General features: G+C 34.9%; 1 protein-coding gene across 2 annotated transcripts in view; it reads left to right on the top strand.

Moving 5' to 3' along the window:
• The window catches only part of ARHGAP29 (Rho GTPase activating protein 29), a 62,715-nt gene that overhangs the window by 3,074 nt on the left and 37,927 nt on the right, over positions 1-21,714 (top strand). Inside the window, exons 2-3 of one of the 2 annotated variants that reach the window (XM_065878592.1) lie at positions 2,221-2,457; positions 16,424-16,558. In XM_065878592.1, coding sequence (XP_065734664.1) covers positions 2,253-2,457; positions 16,424-16,558 — 340 coding nt within the window. In that variant the 5' untranslated portion in view covers positions 2,221-2,252. Of the gene's footprint in view, positions 1-2,220; positions 2,458-16,423; positions 16,559-21,714 lie in introns of those variants that run through there. The other variant, XM_065878602.1, reaches the window with a different exon arrangement.

The raw sequence follows: 21,714 nt of genomic DNA, 5'->3' as shown, positions 1-21,714 counted from the left end.
ACACTGCAACAGTCCAGAGTTAAACATTTTTATTTCTGTAAAAATTAATTGAAACTTTATAAACTTTTAAAGTTTATAAATTCATTATAAACTACTTATTTATTATTATTCATTATTAGTTCTGCCAATTCATCACTCATTCTGCAGACAGTTTTGAGTTGTTTATCCCTCATATGCCAAGCACTGTGCTTTAAGCAGAGAATGCTTGGTTAGCAAACATTGGTCATGATTTTGAGATTATAGTCTGGATAAGGAGACACGAATCACCTGTGAGAACTTCGATAAGTGCAGTGATGAAAAGTATAAGATGGTACAAAGCATATAACAGGAGATTCTGTTCTAGTTTGGTGGTGGTGGTGGTGGTTATGGGAGCAGGGGAGGTCCAGGAAGATTTCTTTGAGGAAGTGATCTTTGAGCTGAGATCAGAATGAGTAAACAAAGAGGAAGGAGTAGTCCAGGCAAATGGAACTGCATATAGACAGGACCCTGAGTCCAACAGTTGGTGTTTCTCAAGTTGTAGGGACAGAACCCATTATAATTCTGAGACCAATTTGGTGGGTTGCAACCGGCTTTTTAAAAAATGAAATGGGATAGGAAAGAAAACATCTGAGTACATCACCTGGCTCCTTAGCCAGAATCTGTTTTATGTTTACGCATTCCTACACACACACCACACACAAGCATAACATACTTAATGTGTAAACTGGCTCCACTGTGGGTCACGGTAAACAAATACTGTTGGAAAAATGAGAAAGAGGTGTGTGTGGCAGGAGTGTTAAGTGTTTAGTAGGAATTGTGACTCCAGAGGACGTTGCAGAGGTAAGTAGGAGCCAGGTTTCATGCTGAGCCTTGTAGTGCACGATAGCATCTCACTTGTCTTTTGGAAGAGTTTTGAGCAGAGAAATGACATGATGAGATTCATGTTTTGAAAATGTACTCACTACATTTGGAATGAGACAAGAATGGATATGGAGAGATCATTAGGAAATTAGTAACAGCAGCTAGACTACTCCTTCCTCTTTGTTTACTCATTCTGATCTCAGCTCAAACATTTGAAAAATGTTTTAATAATGCTTGAGCTAATTTAATTCCTCCAGTCATTTCCTTTTTGATTTCAAACAAAATTAGGACTTTTAATTACAGAAAGGTAAAAGGTAAGGATGAAGCAGAAACAAACTAAGATTTTCTTGAGTTCCAACTATGTGCCAGGTTTAGGTGTTTTAACATATGAAGTCTTTAAACTTTGGGTTCCCTTTTAATCTTCATACAGCCTGTAAGCAAATTGTACAGGTCACACATTTAGGAAGTATTCAGTGACGATTCAATTCTCAATCTTTCTCATAACAAAGATTGTGATTTTATTATACCACCCTGAAATTACCAAAAATATTGCTCTAGTAATCATACATTTATTTGTTCCACCAATCCAGGTGTGTCAGATTAGTGGACATCTTTAGAACTTTTCAGCAGAGAAATGTTCTTGATGAAAGGTGATAATCCGGAATGTGTGTGTGTGTGTGTGTGTGTGTGTATGAGTATGCATTATTATTGAGAACGTACTTGAATTTCTTTTATGTGTTGGACACTTCTATACCATTGTCTCTTTTAATGCTTACAATAATCTCATGAGGTAGGTATCGTCAGGATGTTATTTCCATTCTATAAATGAGTTTACCAAAGTGAGGAGATTAACAGTTTGTCAGGTCACGCATAGTAAGTGATGGAGGGGGATTTTGAAAACAGGTCTTTCTTTTTTCAAAGCTCATATTTCACCTTTATTTTTGAAGGTGATGTCATGGAGGGAGAATATTTTCTTCCACTAATTGACATTTCAGAATAACTTTTACAGTTTAAAAAAACTCTGTACCTTAGGAGTTAAGAGGAAGTTTATTAAGAGCATGGGTTTTGGTAACAAGGCAGATGTGGGTTTAAGTACCAGTTCATTTATCAGCTGAGAGCTTAAACAAATTATTTAACCTCCAAACCTCAGGTTCCTAACTTGTGGAATGAAGAGAATAGTAGCTTGCATATCATAGAGTTGTCAAGGTTATTGGCACTTAATAAATGGAAGTTGCTTTATCAGTAATACAGGGTTTGTTGTTGTTGTTATTGTTTTAAATAGAATATTGAGGCAGGCTTTGGGCTATTTGTGAAAATCTAGTATAATGTCCCCTGATTAATGTAGTATTTGTGTTTCTCTCTTTTTCTCACCCCCTAAAGGAGTTCCATTTTTTTGACTGTTATATGAAAGGATGATTGCTCACAAACAGAAAAAGACAAAGAAAAAACGTGTCTTGTCAACAGGCCAGCTCTCTACTGATGTTACAACTTCTGAAATGGGGCTCAAGTCCATAAATTCCAACTCCATTTTGGATCCTGATTACATCAAGGAGTTGGTGAATGATATCAGGAAGTTCTCCCATGTGTTACTATATTTGAAAGAAGCTATTCTTTCAGGTTCGTCAACTCTTTTCTCTTAGCATTCTTACTGAATAGTTTGTAAACTTTAATTGCCAGCCTAGCTACAGATAAGTGTATACACAGTAGTAGCAACAGGGTATTCTGCTTTAGTTGTTCTTTTTTTAATTTTTTGCCAAATGTTTGATGTTTACAGTGTAAAGTATTTTATAATCAGATACAGTGCAATACATAGTAGAAATTTTGGTAAGTGAGGGAACAAGAATCCAAAAAAAAAAAAAATCATTCTTTGTTTCTTAGAAGTTGGACCCATTTGACATGGGAGATTTTTAGATAATTGGAATTTTAGCCTTCTTGTTAATGGTAACACAGTGCATTTACTGGTCTTTAATAAGCAGACTGATGTTTTTAATTTACATTGTTGACACTTCTGCCTGGATTCAGTTTTCTATATTGTTCCTAAAAGAATCTAAAATCACTGATTTGAGTGAATTTTTTCCTCAAAAATCAAACTTAATTCTGTTTTGCTATTCTCTTCCTCAATTAAGAGATAATCACAGACTTTATTCTCTGTCTAGTTAGAAATGGATAATGGAGCATGAGACTTGATTCTCCTGAAGTAAAGAGCTATATGTATTTGTACTCCCTGACTTGATCTTAGTACTTAAGTCTTTCAACTTTCCGTGCCTCTTTTATATCTAATTTTGATGGCAATGGTAATTAGTAATCATACAGTTCCTATTCTTTTGTAATAAGTAGAAGTTCAGTCCATATTCATAAAGGTATGTCTGGATGTAGAAAAATGAAGATTCCTAGTGTTACTTATATGAGACTTTCTGAGGCTTCATAGACACTTACAAGATTTCCATAAATATTTTGTGTTTATAAATTAGATATTCATTTTCTGACATGCGTTCTGAAAAACAGAAACTGCAGCCATGTCTTCTATTTGTCCTAAATGCTGCTTTTCGGAGTTGATTTCTAACCTAATTATAATTTTCAAGTTGAAATGCCCAAAATAACCTGGACTTGAATTGTAGCCTCAAAATTTTAGTATTTGAATTTTCCTTAAAATGACAATCACATAAGTCATTCTTTTGACACTATATGTATGTTTTTAGAAAAGAATTTACCTACACTTCTGTTAATTTTAATAGCTTGAGTTTGAAGTCTAATTATGGATAATTAAATGGTAATAAAGTTATCTTGTTAATGTGGAAAGATATTCTAAATACATTAAGCATTATACTGGTAACAGATTCATTACTAAAATGACACATCTGCCATTTATTTAAAGAAGCATACCTTTGTAATAAAGACTTGTTCTTAACTGAGTTACTTGTTTTAAATTTGTTTTTTAATTCACATACAGGAAAATTTACTCTTTTTGTTGTAGCTGGGTTAATTTTGAATTTGAAATTTAAAATGATGTATTAATTAACAAATCATTTACTTCACTTTAGGGTAAAATCTGATTTTATTTAATGTATCAATAAAAATAGGTTTTAATTAATATAAATAAGATTTTTAGTTAGGATATCTGTTTGTTTTTATTTGTTTTCCATAGGAGATTTATATCATTTGAAATCCTCATCTCGCATATTTATCCCTTGTTTCACAGATTTAAAATGATGGTAATTTAAAACAAGTTGGACCCACTCCTTATCTCCACAATATTTTTATATGAGTTTTAATTTGTGAGTAAACAGTTCATAGGTTAGGAAGAAAGAGGACTGAAAGCTGATCCTAAGTGAGAAGAAAAGAGAAAATTGGTAATAAGTATAAGACAGCAAAAGGAGATTACCTTTTGAGGTAAAAGGGTGTATGTGGAAATATATATTTTAGGAGTGTGTCTGTACTTGTCTCCGTGTTTTATTTAATTTATTATTTGTTTTTAGACCTTTTAGTTTATATTGGAGTATAGCCAATTAACAATGTTGTGATAGTTCCAGGTGCACAGCAATGTGACTCAAGGAAATATATTTTTTACAGAAATGTAATATTAAAAATCCGAAAGGATGTTATTCTTTTAATAAGAAAACCAGTACTTCATAATTTAAGACTTGATTATATTGCTAATAATAAAAAGCTTGCCATTTATGATTGGTAAATTAATTTAAAAATGTGAAAACTATCTTTTGGGTAACCAACTCTCATTAGTAGGCAGTGGCCAGAGTATTTTCATTAATTTATCTTTGGATTGACTTTAATGCTTGGTTCTTCAGTCAGAGTTAAAAGGATTTATGTATGCCATCTCAGAATAAATCTTGGATTTAACAAGAATTTGTTTTCTCTGTCTTTGCATCATTGTTATCAAAATCTAGAAATATATTCTTTGGTTTATTTAAATTGATAGAACCTTTTTTGTTTGTTGTTTTCCTTAAGGGAGTATGTTAAACATAAATTAACCTCATTATAGATGACAAGAAATGCTCCATAATAATATGCTTCTTTAATTTTGCTCATGATTTTCAGCTTGTTAGAGTATCATACTATTTATTTATTTAATAGAATTATTACAACAATCACATGAGATCTTCAGGAAAACAGGTAAAAAGTTTAAATTCTGTAACTATTTAAGGTGGTGTTATTATATATGTTACTGGACGTAGACATAGGCCATGCTTTTGTCTCTGGGTATTGAGAAATATCCCTGGACTTCTGCTGTTCTTTAGTACCAGCATAGTTGTAAACTGTGGCCACTGTTTTTATTTTGGAGTGAGGGATCCTTGTCAATATTGTATCAGCGGCCTTGCCAGTATTTTGTCTTTTGCCTCCTTAAAAGAAGGAAGCCAAATTTTTGATATTGTTTGTTACTTTTCAATTCATGTCAGTTGGCTGTTAAAAAGCTAAAAAGTTAGCTTTTAAGAATATAGACTGTGGGTAAACTAATCACCTTTTGATGTTATCTGAATACCATTTTCTCTATGTACTTTACCTGTCATGAGGCAATGGTGTGCAAAATCACTTGACTACTGCTTCAAGTGTTAAGTCATGTTGTTGAGACTAGGCTTAGGTTAATAGCTTTGTGATAGGTTTATAGCCACATTTCCCTTTCCTAAACTAGTTACAGAGATGATATATAATTGTATATGGTGCTTCACATTTTACAGAGTACTTTTACATACAATTTAATCATGCAGTCCCCACAATGGCAGGTACTTTTAGACCTGTTTCACAGATGAGTTGTATGTATAACTTAGATTATGTGATTTCATCAACCTCTTGTTGCTGATAAATAGTGGTTTCATTTGGAACCCAGAGGTCATGAATGCAGAATGGTGTGTTCTTTTCTTGCTATCTCAGCTGCTTCACGTGGCAGGTACTATAAAAACACTGCTCAGTTTTCATTATTTCATTAACCAATTCTGTTTTCCGTGGGGTTTATCTCAACCTGCACTATCCAATATGGTAGCCTCTAGACATATGGCTATTTAAATTTAATTAAAATTTAAAATGCAGCTCAGTTGCAGTACCACGTTTCAAGTGCTTATTTGCCACCTCTGGTTAGTGGCTACCATTTTGGATGGTGAAGTTATAAAAATTACCATCATTAACAGAGATCTCTATCAGACAGTGATGGTATAGACATTTGGCATTTATCAATCTCGAGAATATTGAGATGAATTTTTGAGCTATAAGTATTTTTGATTTGTATAGCATGAAAAGAAAACCTAGAAAAAGTTGTTATTGGAGCAAATTAAAGAAAAGTTTACCTAGAAATAGGAATTCTTGGGATCTATTTGGAATTTCCCTCAAATTGCCTTTGGAATGTTAGCTTTCATGCTGTTCTTTGATTTGAACTAGCAGATCACTTTCCAAGCATTTTATACAAGTTGGTGAGATTGGTAGTAAGGAATGGCAGAAAGAGCTCAGGAAAGAGAATCACACAATCTAGGTTCTAGGCCTAGTTCTGCTATCAACTAGTTTTGGAGTATGGCTTAAGTCATTTAATAATTTGTTAAGAATGAGGCACTTACACCAGATGCTATTGATTTTATAATTCTGTGATCCAAAAATTGATTAGAGTTGGAAATTCTACGTTGTTCGGAATATTGACAATTCAAGGCTGAAGAAAACAGCTAAGTATTTGTTTTCAAACTATGTAATGCATTTTAGAGGACATTTGCCTCCCACCAGTCTGTAGGATTCCCCCCCACCACCCCCAGCACGCGGGCCTCTCACCGCTGTGGTCTCTCCCGCCGTGGAGCACAGGCTCCAGACGCGCAGGCCCAGCGGCCATAGCCCACGGGCCCAGCCGCTCCATGGCATGTGGGATCTTCCCGGACCGGGGCATGAACCTGCGTCCCCTGCATCGGCAGGTGGACCCTCAACTACTGCGCCACCAGGGAAGCCCTGTAGGATTTTTTAATGTGAGTTTTATGATAAGTTTCTTAAGTGTGGGTTTATGAAATTTTCCCAAGTGAGAACGTGAAGCTCATATTGCAGCAGGTGTTGATGAACTGATTAGAGAAAATTAGTGTCTGCCAAAGAACTCTTTGCCCCCAACAGAGTTAAGATATGTATGCACTGTCTCTACTGTTTTTTTTTCTTTTAATTAATTAATTATTTTGGCTGCATTGGGTCTTCATTGCTGCGCACCGGCTTTCTCTAGTTGGGGCGAGTGGGGGCTGCTCTTCATGTGGTGCGCGGGCTTCTCATTGCAGTGGCTTCTCTTGTTGCGGAGCACAGGCTCTAGGGTGCGCGGGCTTCAGTAGTTGTAGCTCGTGGGCTCTAGAGCGCAGGCTCAGTAGTTGTGGCACACGAGCTTAGTTGCTCCGTGGCATGTGGGATCTTCCCGGACCAGGGCCTGAACCTGTGCCCCCTGCATTGGCAGGCAGATTCTTAACCACTGTGCCACCAAGGAATTCCTCTACTGTTTTTATTTACAAAAAGTGGAGAGCTTAATGAGGGAGATCAGAGGACTATGAACATGCTTACTTTGATAGGGTAAGTGATAGTTTGTTGATTCTCTGTCTGCTACTTATTTCCAGGAGGAGGTTACCCTGTAGTCTTATATAAGTAGCAGATGTGGAATTTGAAGTTTTAGATCTACACCTTGTGTCATTAAGGTGCATTATGAATAATTACAGGGCAAAATTTTCATCTTATGTTAAAATGCTGAAGGCACACAATTATGCATATGTCCTTTGTATTTAAATATAACACTGCAGATTAATGTATGTGCAGTCTAAGTACCAGTTCAGGTTTATGGTTGCCCCTCTGAGGAATAATGTGTTCTGAATTCCAAAGAACACATTCATAAGTGTTCTTCTAGATTATACAGTAATCTTAAACTCTCTCTTTGTGACATACTTCCCATTCCCAGGTGGAACACCATGCGTGGAAGTTCAAAATCTGGAAATTTGAAAAGTGTAAGGCTTTTAATTCAGCTAGAAAGACTAGTGCAAATTGCTTAATTTGTCTGGTACTCAATGCTTGGCAGTGTCCATTGCCATTATAACATATATTTGAAGAAAAATTGGCAGTTAGTCTAATACTTCTTGTAGCTTTTTGATTATGTAACACTATTTTTTAAATGGATTTTAATAAAAGTTTACTGTTGTGACAGTGGTGGCTTGTTTTTCTGTTTTGTTTTTTAAATAGGCTGGAAAGGAAGATTAAACTTTATCATCAGTTTTAGATAAACTAGTTAAGTTCTCTCATTATTAAAAATGATTTCTAACTTGAGTGTATCACTTTTAATTTGTAAAAATGTAACTGATCTCTTAAGTGATAGCTTTTGATGAATTCTGGGTCCTAAATTTGATAGAACTATAGTCAGAAGTGGTATATGAACTTTCTAAAGCAAATTTTATTGAAAGAAGGAATTAAGTAAAAATTTTAATGTCATTAAATATTATGTTCTGTTGTGAGAGGGAAGTTCTGTATAAACTTTCAAAGTCTTAATTGAAATCCTGTGTTGTGGATTGCCCCAGGTTTTTTCCAGAGTAAATGAATATACAGGAGGATGTGTAAATTTATTTAGGCAGATTCCAGTGAGTATTAATTTTACCATTGTTGACTATTACTTAACTTTCACCTTCCATAGCGTGCAAGATATTTTGTGAAATATTGGAAACATTAAGTTGCTAGTCTCAGATATGTCCTCCTGCTATGTGTTTTTAGAAGTAAACCTCTCTAGAAGTGATTTCCAATGGTTACCGTTTAGGAAAAGCTAATATGAATGTTAGTAGTTTATGGCTTAGTGCCTAGAAGGTACAAAATGAATCCTTGAGGAATGAAGTATGAAATCCAGGTAGCTCATTTATTACACATGTGCCAGCTCTTAGGAGATAGCTTTCCTCTTCTGCATTTACCTAGAATGGCTTACATAATGTTACCATTTACAGTAGTTAACTGGTATATTCGATTGGAAGTTAAAGCCTGTTAAATCACAGATTGCAGAGTATACCTGTCATTAAGCTATAACTTCTTTAACCATGTTAAAGTTCTAGAGCCAGAACCCTGAGGTGGAATCCTCATTCTGCCACTGTTTGTATTTAGCCCTGGGCCAATTACTTATATTCTCTGCCTCAGTTTCACGTCTGCTAAAAGGAGATAATAGTACCTACATTATTGAGTTGCGAAAATTAAATGAGTTCGTAATTCATTTATATAAAGCTCATAGAATAAGTGTTTTAAAATGTCAGCTATTATTATTTTTACAATCCCCAAGTGGCTGGATAACGAAAGCTGCACTTTAGGCTTCATTTTATCCTGTAAATTCAGGAGTCATTACAGAAAAAAAGAAGTGAGTTTCCTAGTGATAAGTTCTGAAACTTTTTCCTTCCTTCTTGTTTTCATTGCTTTCCCAGAGTGGTTAAGCTGAATTAACAAGACTGATTTTAAAAATTATTGTCATTTTTAAAATCAAGGAAAACACGGTAGTTTTTTCATTTATTTACATAAGCATTTCCATGAAGTGTTTGCAATATAAACACTGTGGTATTGTGTTAATGCATGAGAACCAAAAAGTGGAACTGGCTAATCTGTTCTCACTTGATAAGCTGAATGAAGCAGAAAATAAATGGCACAAATGAATGAAACAATAAATTAAAATTCAGATTACCATATAGGGATGGTAGATAAACAAGCAAACATTGGGATACAGGAGTTTTACTCTTCTATATAGCTGGTGTTAAGACTAGTTGAACATTATAATATTTGCATATATAATACCTTTGTAGTATAAATTGAATTATTACATTTACAACGTGACCACTATAAAACTTAAAAATTATCTGGTAATTATATGACTAAATTAAGTACTATAACTTGATAGGTATAGAAATATTTTTGTAAAATATACTCTTAATTATGATTTTATTTCTAAGTAATTTACTAATTTAGACTTTACATATAAAATTAAATTGAAATTTAACTTTAATGTCTCTTTTTCATTAGCCAAAATATTGTGGGACCATACTGTAATTTGTTACTGAGTGTAATTCTGTGTGAGACAATTCTGTTTTCAAAGGTATTTAGTTTGAATGGTTTACAGATTTAATAGTAATAATAGCTTACATATATTAAGACTGTAAAGCAGTTTCATTTCTGTTAATTTATTTGATATTCACAACAACTGTTTTACTGATGATGAGTCTTAGGTCAGAGAAACTGAGAGTTTTGTTTATGGTCATTTCAAGCAAGTGGCAGATCAAACATTGGAATTCAGGTTTCTTGCTTTAAATCTATTGTTTTCTACCACACCAATCAGCTACTTACCTTTCTTCTGTATTAGGGAAGAAAAATTACTCTCTCTTTTGCTTTGCTCATTGCTGCTGCTGTTGATGTGGGGATCTTTAGTGTTGGTGAAGGAGCTGCCTAAATTTAAAACTTTCTGAAAAAAAAAGTTCATGGGGCTTTTGCTTCATAAAAATAATTTGAGGTAGCTTTATTCTACTATAAGAAAATAGAACATTGGAACATTTTTACCACTCGTAAAGCATAATTAAGGGCTTGCTATTTTATAAAGTCCCAGCTGAAGTATTATCAGAATATACTGATGTCCTAGTAGTTGACTCATCTACTCAAATACATAGGAGAATTTATGAATCTTTGTAATTAACGCTTGTTAAATTTAGCCATCTTGTTCATTTCTGTTGATTTATAGGCTTCAGAGATGTGTTCAATCACAGGAAATTAGACTTATTTATAGGGTAATTTGAGATACTTCTGAAATTTCTTACTAAATAACTCAGTTATTGTTTTCTAGTATTTTGCTTTGAAACAACTTCAGTATCTGTTTATAAGGGCTTCCTTGTAGGAAAAAAAGAATTTCAAATTGGTAAAACATTTATGTTGACAATTATTGAAATGTTCTACAGTGATTTTAAAGAAGAAGTATAGCAGCAATCCTCAGGACCCGTTATGCTGTTAAAAATTATTGAGAATCCAGAAAAGTTTTTGTTTTTGTGGGCTGTATCTGTTACTATTTACTGTGTTAGAAATTAAAACTAGGAACATTGAAAAACGTATAATAATATGTTTTTAAAACATACAAAAACACTATAATAATTTTGAAATATGTTTATTCCACATAGTTAATTTCCTTGCCTCTGAGAAGACCAGAATTTATTAACTTGGTTTATTTAGGCATTTAAACCATTAGTATTTTGTAGTTCTTGCTTAATATCCAACCCTAATTTTGAATATTGATGTTGGCACACAAAAATCAAGCTCTTTTGTCCTGAGACCTCAAAATAAGACAAAGTATTTTTACTTAGTATTTCCTAAGTATGTTAGTATCTGTAGATTTTATTGTGAAACATCAGTAGGGGATAGAAATGACTGGCTTTCCTTTCTCTCTCTCTCTTTTTTTTTGACCACACTGTACGGGATCTTAGTTCCCTGACCAGGGATTGAACTTGGCTCCCAGCAGTGAAAGCACAGAGTCCTAACCACTGGACCACCAGAGAATTTCCACCTTTCTCTTTTTTAAGACAAACATAGATTAGGCTTCAGAAAGAGTATAGCACAACTCGTTATGACATTAGATTCAGCCTTGGTTTTGACAAGTAGGCAGAAGTATTACCATAAAATAGCTTTATTTAGTTATATATATATACTGTATATATGAAACAAAGGATAGACTTTGCAATGCAAAACTGGGAAAAAATACATTTATATTATTTTTTATAGGTATTCAAATTATATTATTGTCCCAGAAGTTTCTTTCATTTCGAAGCTACTTGATTCTATTTCAGACCTAGCCTGTGTTGTTAACCTATTTCTACTTCTGTATAAACTAAAAAAAATAGCTGCCAACATTTATGGAGGGCTTACTATGTTCCAGTCACTGTTCCAAGTGCTTTATGTGTTTTAACTCATTTAGTCCAACAACCCTATGAAGTAGCTACCAGTATCTTCTTTTTCTTTTTATAGATGAGGCACAGAGAGGTAAGTAACTTGCCCAAGGTTTATCAACCATGGAGTTGGAATTCAAATTCAGGCCATCTGTTTCTAGAAACTATGCTTTTAACCAACCACTAAGCTGTATTGCCTCAGCTAAGTAAACCGACCAAACTAATATCCACAGTGATAAAACAGACAAAATAGATAGTGATCATTTAATTAAGACAATTCTTGAAATTACATGCTTACATTTTCCTTAGGAATTAAAAAATTATAAATGAATTTTTAAACTATAAAAGTAATATATGTTTGTGGGAAAAATTCCAATAGTACATAAAATTTCTAAAGTCTTTTGTCCATTTCTATTTCATTTATTAAATAGACTATTTTTAGAACAGTTTTAGATTTGCAGTAACATTGAGAAAATAGTACAGAGAGTTCCCATACACTCCTACACCCAGTTTCCTCTATTTGTTAACATCTTACATTAGTATGGTACATCTGTTAGAGTTAATGAACCAATATTTGATAATAGTGATATATTATTATTAATTAAAGCCCATAGTTTATTCAGATTTCCATAAATTGTTTCTAATGTCCTTTTTCCCTTCCAGAATTGTATCATATTACATTTAATTGTCGTGTCTCCTTAAGCTCACCTTAGTTATGACAGTTTCTCAAACTTTCCTTATTTTTGATGACCTTGACAGTTCTTTTTTGTTTTTTTTTTTTTTTTTTGGGGTACACGGGCCTCTCACTGTTGTGGCCTCTCCCGTTGCGGAGCACAGGCTCCAGATATGCAGGCTCAGTGGCCACGGCTCACGGGCCCAGCCGCTCCGCGGCATGTGGGATCTTCCCGGACCGGGGCATGAACCTGTGTCCCCTGCATCGGCAGGCGGACTCTCAACCACTGCGCCACCAGGGAAGCCCGACCTTGACAGTTTTAAGGAGTACTGGTCAGGTATTCTGTAGGATGCGCCTTTTTTTTTTTTTTTTGGCTGCCTTGGGTTTTCGTTGTTGTGCGCGACCTTTACTCTAGTTGTGGCGAGCAGGGGCTACTCTTCGTTGTGGTGCGGTGGCTTCTCTTGTTGCGGAGCACGGGCTCAGTAGTTGTGGCTTGCGGGCTCTAGAGCGCAGGCTCAGTAGTTGTGGTGCCCGGACTTAGTTGCTCCGCGGCATGTGACCGCGGCATGTGAGATCTTCCCAGACCAGGGCTTGAACCCATGTCCCCTGCATTGGCAGGTGGATTCTTAACCACTGCGCCACCAGGGAAGTCCCGGATGCGCCTTAGACTGGTGTTATGGGATATTGAGAAGAAGCTAACAGATGTAAAGTGACATATTTCTTATGTCATTATCAAGAGTACATGATTTATCACTGTTAATGGTGACCTTGATCACCTGTCATAAGAAGTAGTTGTCAAGTTTGTTTAGTTTAATCTTTTCGTCCCCCTTTCCATGTTGTACTCTTTGGAAGGAAGTCACTGTGCACATGCTTCACCTCCTTGAGGACAAAATATCTATATAAATTATTAGGAATTCTTTTATACAAGAGAGTTGTCTCTTTCCTTCCATTTATTAATTTATTCAGACATTTATTTGTATCAATATGGACTCATGGATATTTACTTTATACTTTGAGTTATAATCCAGTGCTACTTTTTAAATTTATTGCTCAAATTTTTCCACCTTTGGCCATTGGGAGGTCTTTCAGTTGGTTCCTGTGCACCCTTGGCATACCCTCTTCAATGTGAGGGTTTTATTTTTTAAGCTCTTACTTTCTGGCATTACAAGATGCTCCTAACTCATCTTGTGTATTTCCTGACACAGTCCTAGAACCAGCCATTTCTCTAAGGAGCCCTGGTTCCTTTTATTGGAGAATGGTATTAGAAGCCAAGATCAGGGTGCTAGGTATGTTTGTTGCTACTGGGGCATCATTTCTTTTAGGCCCTTTCACCTGATGAAGAAAAGAAATATATGTATGTGTACTAACCTGTATATATACACACATCTATAAATATTTCTAGCGACCTATATCTATGATAAACTAAATACGAATTCTTACAGAAGTATCCAACTCTAATCTATCACCGCATGGATCATTATAGCCTCCTCTCCCTGCTTATTTGTAAATTTCCATTCCAACAGTGAGATCCTGGCTCCCACCATCCACCATCCAGTTACCTAGTTATTCACTTCCAGGATACATGTATAGCAATATCAACATTTTTAACCTGAATCTTCGTTGAAAACACTTTATCAACTAGAGTACAGTGCTTATGTGCATTTCCTTTGCCTTTAATCTTACAGACTCCAGTCACTTCCAAAGCTGCTTAAGCCAGCACCTAATCGCCTGTGTTTCTTTTTCTATTATTAAAGCTTTTGGATGAATGAGTTGGATTTTTTCCTGAAGGCACTCTATTCTCTCTCCTTCCATCACTACCTGAACTATTCTTTCTTTACCCCTTCCTGGGATACTCTTTGCCCTAATATACCCAGCTCTCCACCTTGCACTCACCTTGCCTGCTTCTCTTATACGACTTATTTCTCTCTCTTGATAATGCTGTTAATGAATGGAATATTTGATAGATGATAGAATTACTTGTTTTTTATCCTATAGACAATTTTTCTAGTGATTATCTTTTAACATTTCTGGGAAAAAATTGCATAATTATAAAACATTTGTTTTTTAATTTAAATCAGCATCTTACTCTTTTTTTTTTTTGATGTTGGGGGTAGGAGTTTTTATTAATTAATTAATTTATTTATTTTGCTGTGTTGGGTCTTCGTTTCTGCATGAGGGCCCTCTCTAGCTGCGGCAAGCGGGGGCCACCCTTCATCGCAGTGCGTGGGCCCCTCACTATCGTGGCCTCTCTTGTTGTGGAGCACAGGCTCCAGACGCACAGGCTCAGCAGTAGTGGACCACGGGCCTAGTTGCTCCGCGGCATGTGGGATCCCCCCAGACCAGGGCTCGAACCCGCGTCCCCTGCACTAGCAGGCGGACTCTCAACCACTGAGCCACCAGGGAAGCCCTAAAACACTCTTTTAAGAAATGTTTTTGATTGTTTTTTAAGCTCTTTCGATAGGGAGACAGTATTAAGAGCTTAGCTTCTAGAATTATACTCTCTGGGTTCAAATTCTGACTTGGTAAACTTAGGTTTGCCTCAGTTTTCTCATCTGTACGATGGAGATTTAAAAAATCATCTACTTAATAGAAATGATGTGAAAATTAAATGAGATAATAGGTTTTAAGTGCTTTTAACAGTGCCTGGTACATAGGAAGCACTTAATAAATGTGCCATTGTTAAACACTAGTGCTATGTGTAAGGTTACAGAAGTGAACATTACATCAGAGTATTGTATTTCAGGTGGTTGTCTTTTCAAACTTTTGAGGATTACTTCAGGGTTTTTAAAAAAATTATTTATTTCTTTGTTTTTGGCTGTGTCGGGTCTTTGTTGCGGCACGTGGGCTCTTCATTTTGGCGTGCGGGCTCTTCGTTGCAGCGTGTGGGCTTCTCTCTAGTTGTGGCACGCGGGCTCAGTAGTTTTGGCGTGTGGGCTTAGTTGCCCCACGGCATGTGGGTATCTTAGTTCCCCGACCAGGAGTTGAACTCACGTCCCCTGCGTTGGGAGGCGGATTCTTTACCACTGGACCACTGGGGAAGTTCCTACTTCAGGGGTTTTACAGGTTTGGATGACTATACTTTCTGGTTTGCCTGGGATGGTGATCCAGGGATATGCCTGTTTGCTGGCATGATTATGAGTAGTACCCACCTTTTCTCTTGCTAGAGTATTTTGGTTTGGAAGATAAATTATATGGTCACCTTATTTCCAGGGGTTATAAAACGTCGTCTGTGTCCTTCTGACCAGGGCTGCTGTAAAATGGGTAGAGCAGACTAGGGCTGGGCAGGAAGGGACTGGGAAAGAAGCACACCTAAGAGAGCAGTACTGCTCTGTTTCAGCTGCTTGTGGCCAAGGAGGATGTGGGCCTGGTATAACCAGATTTTGATTTTTCAAGAGTAGGCATAAATCTGGAGCTTTTGTAATGATCCCCTAATTTTTCATCATTGGCAATTCAATTTTTCTAAAAAGTACAAAATTTCATTGAACCATATAAAGATCTATGCATTTTATTGTATGTAAATTATATCACAGTTTTAAAGATGTGCAGGTCAGGTGGTAGTCCTTATATATATGCCTGTGAGTTGCTCATCTCTAATATCTTAATTCAAAGAGTCAATTCTTACGTAGAAACTTAACATGTAAGTGCTATTTAATATTAGTTAATATATCAGGCATTATAGGGCTTTAACTCTGTTACCATATATATTAAAAAGTATATTATAGTAAAAACTGTAAGACAGGAAAAACTTGTAAAGTTGCCTCAAGGGAAATCTGGAGAGCACATTTAGACTGAGAAAACTGAAAAAGGTAGTGCTAAGTTGACCATGACTGTGAGTGACTTTGAAATCTTTAATGAATTAAAATGACTATGGATTTTTGAAGGCTAAATAAATTACATATAATTGCAGTAGTGAAAATAAAAGTGAACATACAGTAGGCAAAAGTTGTGGAGCCACTGCTTCTACCTGAAATGTGCTTCAAAATGGTTGATATAACAAATTAAAAAAAATTTTTTTTTTCTTAAGACTGTTTTAAAGAAGTCATTCATATACGTCTGGACGAACTTCTTCGTGTTTTAAAGTCTGTAATGAATAAACATCAGAACCTCAATTCTGTTGATCTTCAAAATGCTGCAGAAATGCTTGCTGCAAAAGTGAAAGGTAAGAAAGATAATATTAACAGTGGGTTGGCATGGGCAAAAAGGATCCAGGTGATACATTTTCACTTATAATGGTTATAGAACCATCTCTCTTGGCATCTATATGATGTGTATCAGTAGGAGTTATATACACGTTGGTATTTAAATATCCCCACTGAGTCACACCTAAAATTCTCTTTCTTTTAAAAATTAAAACTTTATTTGGCAGGAAACACTCTCAAAATGCTAACTGAAATGAACTGAACAACTGTGGTTTACAATTTTTGAGTTTTTGAAAGAATGTATGCTCTTTTGAAGTAGGTTATTAGGGTACAAAAAGTCTTTGTTATCTGAGGACAGTTGGTGCTGGAAAATGGCCATTTGTAGTTATTCCACTTAAAGGAGGGAAACAAATGGAGAAAAAGAAGACTTAATTGGGACCTTATTTTCAAATGTGGAAAAATGAAACTAAAATTGGAAAATAAGTTTATCATATATGTGTATGTATATGTGTGTATATATATATATATGTGTGTGTGTGTATATATTACATGTGCTAAAAGAAGTAAGAATTGGGACATTATCCTTTGAAGAAATGATTTGCCACCAAAAATTGTTAGAATCTGTTATCCTAGACTGCATTATATAAAGATTGAGGGTGAAGATTATATAAAGATTGAGAAGAATGTGACTGGAACCAGGGAGTTCAGTTAGGAGATTGTTAGAAATAATGGGCTAGATGAGGGTTAATAGTCTGATTTAAGGCAGAAGCTGGGGTGTGGTAGTCGTGGAATGTGCTTGTCACAGAAGAGGGGATGGCTGTTGAAGAAACATAGGACAGGTTGAATGTTAGGGATTAAGTTGAAGTTTGGAGTTGAACATGTGGACTTGAGTGTTGGTCTCTGGGTGGTGATGCAAGAGGATGACACCAACTCAGAGTGTGCAAACTAAGTAGAGGACTGAGTGTGAGATCCCAGGGACAGAAAGAAGATAGAGGAACCTGAAAAACACTAAAGAATTAGGGAGATGATCTGGAGAAAGATGTTATGGAATTTTAAAAGTGTCATAATCTAGGAAGTGATTGTCAGTGTTAAATGTCAATCTGATAGGTAATATGAATTAAAATGTTTAACAAAAGTGAGTCACCATGGGTTGAGTGAGGAAACGAAAGGCTTCTTTGGGCAGAGGGACAACCTGTCCTGAGTCTCAAAGGTCAGGTGGGCATTAACCAGGTTAGAGTGATAAAGGGTGCTTGTATGAGAACTCTGGATGTGAAGAACAGGAAGTGATTGATGAACATACTCACATGTAGAGAGGGCAAAGTGAGGCAGGAAGAGAAAATAAAAACCTTGTCAATAAAATATAGTCCATATACTTAAGAACTGCCTTCCCTACTTTTTATGTAGATTAACCATGTTTGCATGGTTCTCTTTTTTCTGTATTTCAAGCACTGAAAAAAAATGTAGATGGCTTCAAAATGGATAGCTTCTGTTGTGCCTCTTAAAAATGCTTAGTAACCAAATTTGTTTTAAAATAGATTGTTTGTAAGTGCAATTTAACTTAAGTTAGGGAAATTTGTGTCTGTAGATAGTAAAATTTCCATGCTTGGAAATAGCACCACAGTTCATTCAATTGTTGTCAGTAGCTATTGTGTGCAGTCAGGATGTCCTGGGGAAGGAGTGTGTCTGTTGATGTCCACATTCCAGAAACAGACTTGAAGAAAGTGGCCTCTCAGCTGCCTTATAGATCTTTTTTTCTTTGAGGTAAAGCAATCTTTTGAGTATTATTTCCCTCTAAGACTGTCTTTACTCTTGGAATTATTGTTACAATTTTACTTTTTTGTTGGATGAAATTTTAAAACTTACTTCGTTGTTGGGGAACTTACTCTGTTTCAGTAGGACTCCATGATGCTAGAAAACTTTAAAAATTGTGTTTTCTTTGGTGTAAGTTTAAGTTTTTAAATAAACCACCCCCCATCTTATTGTTGAGGCCATGTAAAAATATCATTGATAACCCAAATGAAAAATATTCAGTAACCTGGAAAGTTGATGTCAGATTGGAGCTTATTTAATTCTTTCATTGAATGGTAATTTTGTTTTCAAACCCTGGAAAGGCAAGGGGGAGGTAGAAACCATTTTTGAATGTCTATCTTGTGGCAATCTAAATGTTTTGGATACGCTGTCTACTTTCATGTTTTCAAAAAACTTAACAAATGTACACTTTTACTTCTATATTAAAGAGGAAAACTTAAAAACTATTGTATATTATGATCAGAAAGCTGTCAGGAATGTGATCATTTTGTCTTAACCTCCTAATTACCTTTAAAAAACAGTGGTAACCTGACTTGCTTCGGAGATCTTGCAACTGTCAGATGCATTTTGCAAACATACCAAACCATTAAAAGAGTACATATACAGAGTAATAACTTTAGATCAGGGAGGTATAATCTTATTTGTGCTGCTGCAGGTTTGAATGCATGAAATCTATCCACTTCCTATGCATAATAAGAATAAGCGCATTGGAATAAACTTGGAATCTTTTAACATCTCTTATTTTTTATTTTAAATGTAGAATTTACCTTTTAATAACTTTAAAAAAGAATCCTTAGCTTTCCCCCATTCGTTCTAATAGTGATTTGTATTTCCTGTGTCTCCTCTTGTTTCCAAGCAGGAAGTTCAGTCTTACAAAATGTTTGCAATATGGTAAGAGAGATACAGCTTATTTGTGAAGTAGATGAAGGCATCGTAGCTCTCAGTAATTTATTGTGTACTTAGTATTTTCATCATTTAGAAGTATTCTGGTAAATCTTATTTGTAATACAATTTAAAAGGACCATTTTTAAGGTTTTTCATGATTTGTATTTTGCCCTATATTTAAAAATTGGAAACAGAAAAGAAAAATAAGCTTTAATTATGCATCCAAAATTGTAGATGCCTCATGTTTTCTTTCTGTTTTGAAGCTTAATTTTTTAATAGGCAATTCATTCACGTGATTCATAGTGCAAACGGTATAAAAGAGTATTCAAACAGTGAAGTGTCTTTCTACCTTAGACCTTAGCCACCATTCCTTTCCCTAGATAAGCAACAGCTATTACTGGTTTTTTGTGTATCTTTTCAGAGACATTATACATATATAGAAGCAAACACAATACGTTCTCTTCTCTACACAAAGGGTAGCATTCTGTTCCTTGCTCATTGTTCTGAGTTATTTGTATATAAAAAGTCTTCTTCTTTTGTTGTTATTTGTTTTGTTTTTTCAAAGCTGTATGATAATCCATTATACTGATGTACTATAATTAATTTAACCAGTTCACTACTAATAGATGTTTGGATTGTTTCCAGTTTTTTTTGGTTACAAACAGTGCTTCAATGAATAGCCCTGTATATTTCTAGGTGGGTAGTTACTGGAACAGAGCGTATATGCATTTATATTTTGTATATTGCTAAACGCCCTCTGTAGAGGTTCTGTCCTTCTCATAGCTGTGCTGAAGAAGCTGATTTCCTACCCCTTTGCCAACAAAGCTGGTTACCAAACTTTGTTATCCAATCTGATAGTAAAAACTGGTATCTCAGTATAGATTTGATTTGCCTTTGCCTCATTTTGAGTACAGTTGAGTATCTTTTAATATGTTGCAGAGTCATTTGCACATCCTTTTATGTGACTTGACTGTTTATTTATTTTCTTGATAGTTGGTCTTTTTTTAGTATTGATTTATAGAAACTTCATATAAGTGAAATTAGCCCTTAATCTTTGATATAAGTTACAGATTTTCTTTAGTTCGTTTTTTTATCTTTTGATTTGCTTATGGTATTTTGTTTTATTTTGCATTTCTATCTCGATGTTTTATGTGCCTTTCGTATGCTTTTTGAGTATTAGGGAAGGATTTCCCTGCTTGGAGATTATAGTAGCATTCGCCACTGTTTTTTCTTCTAATGTTTTCATGGTGTTATTTATTAAATTTAAATCTTTGATACATTCTAGAGTATCTATGTTTCTAGCTAATTTATTGAATAATGCATATTTTCCCCATCGGTTTGAGATGCCCTCTTTATCATAAACACACTAAATTGTCACATATATTTATTTCTGGACCTTATTCTGTCCCCTTGATTTGTTTAGTTATGTGCCAGTACCATACTGTCTTCATTGTGGTTTTATAGTATGTTTTAGTGTCTGGTTGGGGTAGCTTCTCTTTCCATTACTCTTCTTGTTCAGGATTTTATTTTTCCATCAAGATGTTTGAATTGGCTTATCTAGTTCCAAAAAATACCTATTGGTATTTTGAGGGTGATTTGAGTTAAATATGTAAATTTATAAATTAATTTATAGTTAAGTTTATGAATGTATAAATTATAGTTAATTTATAATTAAAATTATAAATAAAATTAAGGAGAATTTATATACTTAGCATTTCTATCTGAGAATATGGTATGCATTTAAGTTCTTCAGGTTGTCTTTTTTTGTTTCTCAGAAGCAATGTGAAGTTTTCAGTTTATAAATCTTGTAGCTTTTGTTTTGTTTTTCTCCCTAAGGAATTTTCCCTGTGCAAATGGTGAAAATTTTCTTCCATTATATCTTTTAATATGGTGGTTTTCAGACTTTGGCTTTTGATTTATAACATCGAGTTAGTGAATTGTAACCAGCATTTTAAAATATGAAAGAGAATAGAAAAGAAAAATCAGAGTGTAACACTCATTGTATAAGACTTAAGGATATTTCAGAAACTTTGTAGGTGTTATGTAACTGATAACTATTATGTGTATATGGTATACTTCGTCATGATGTGATATGTATTTCTTACCGAAGGTTGTGGTAAAACTGTTTGAAAGTTGCTGTTCTAATAGGTTATATGTATGAAAGCTATTCATGTGTTTTCTTAAAGAGGTATAAATGTGCTCATGGTCGTGACTTAATAGGGAACCCAAGGGAGACAATTATTTAAACTTTAAGCAAAATCTTGATTTGATTTCGAAGGTCAGCTAGTAGAGGGGAGAGAGTGGAGACAGAGAGGCCACTTGGCAGGTTGGTAAATAGTCCAAACTAGAAGTAAAATATGGCCTTTGAACTAAGTGTCAACGGGAATGGAAAGAAAGAAAAAAAAGTTTGAGGCATTTTGGAAGCAAAACTAATGAGCTAAGGAATGTACGGAAGAGAGTAGGTTTGAGGGGCAGAGTAGAT

This window comes from Phocoena phocoena, chromosome 1 (assembly GCF_963924675.1).
Source record: "Phocoena phocoena chromosome 1, mPhoPho1.1, whole genome shotgun sequence".
Classification (NCBI taxonomy): domain Eukaryota; kingdom Metazoa; phylum Chordata; class Mammalia; order Artiodactyla; family Phocoenidae; genus Phocoena; species Phocoena phocoena.
The sequence above is the reverse complement of the archived record's forward strand: the minus strand, read 5'-3'. Positions and strand labels throughout refer to the sequence as shown.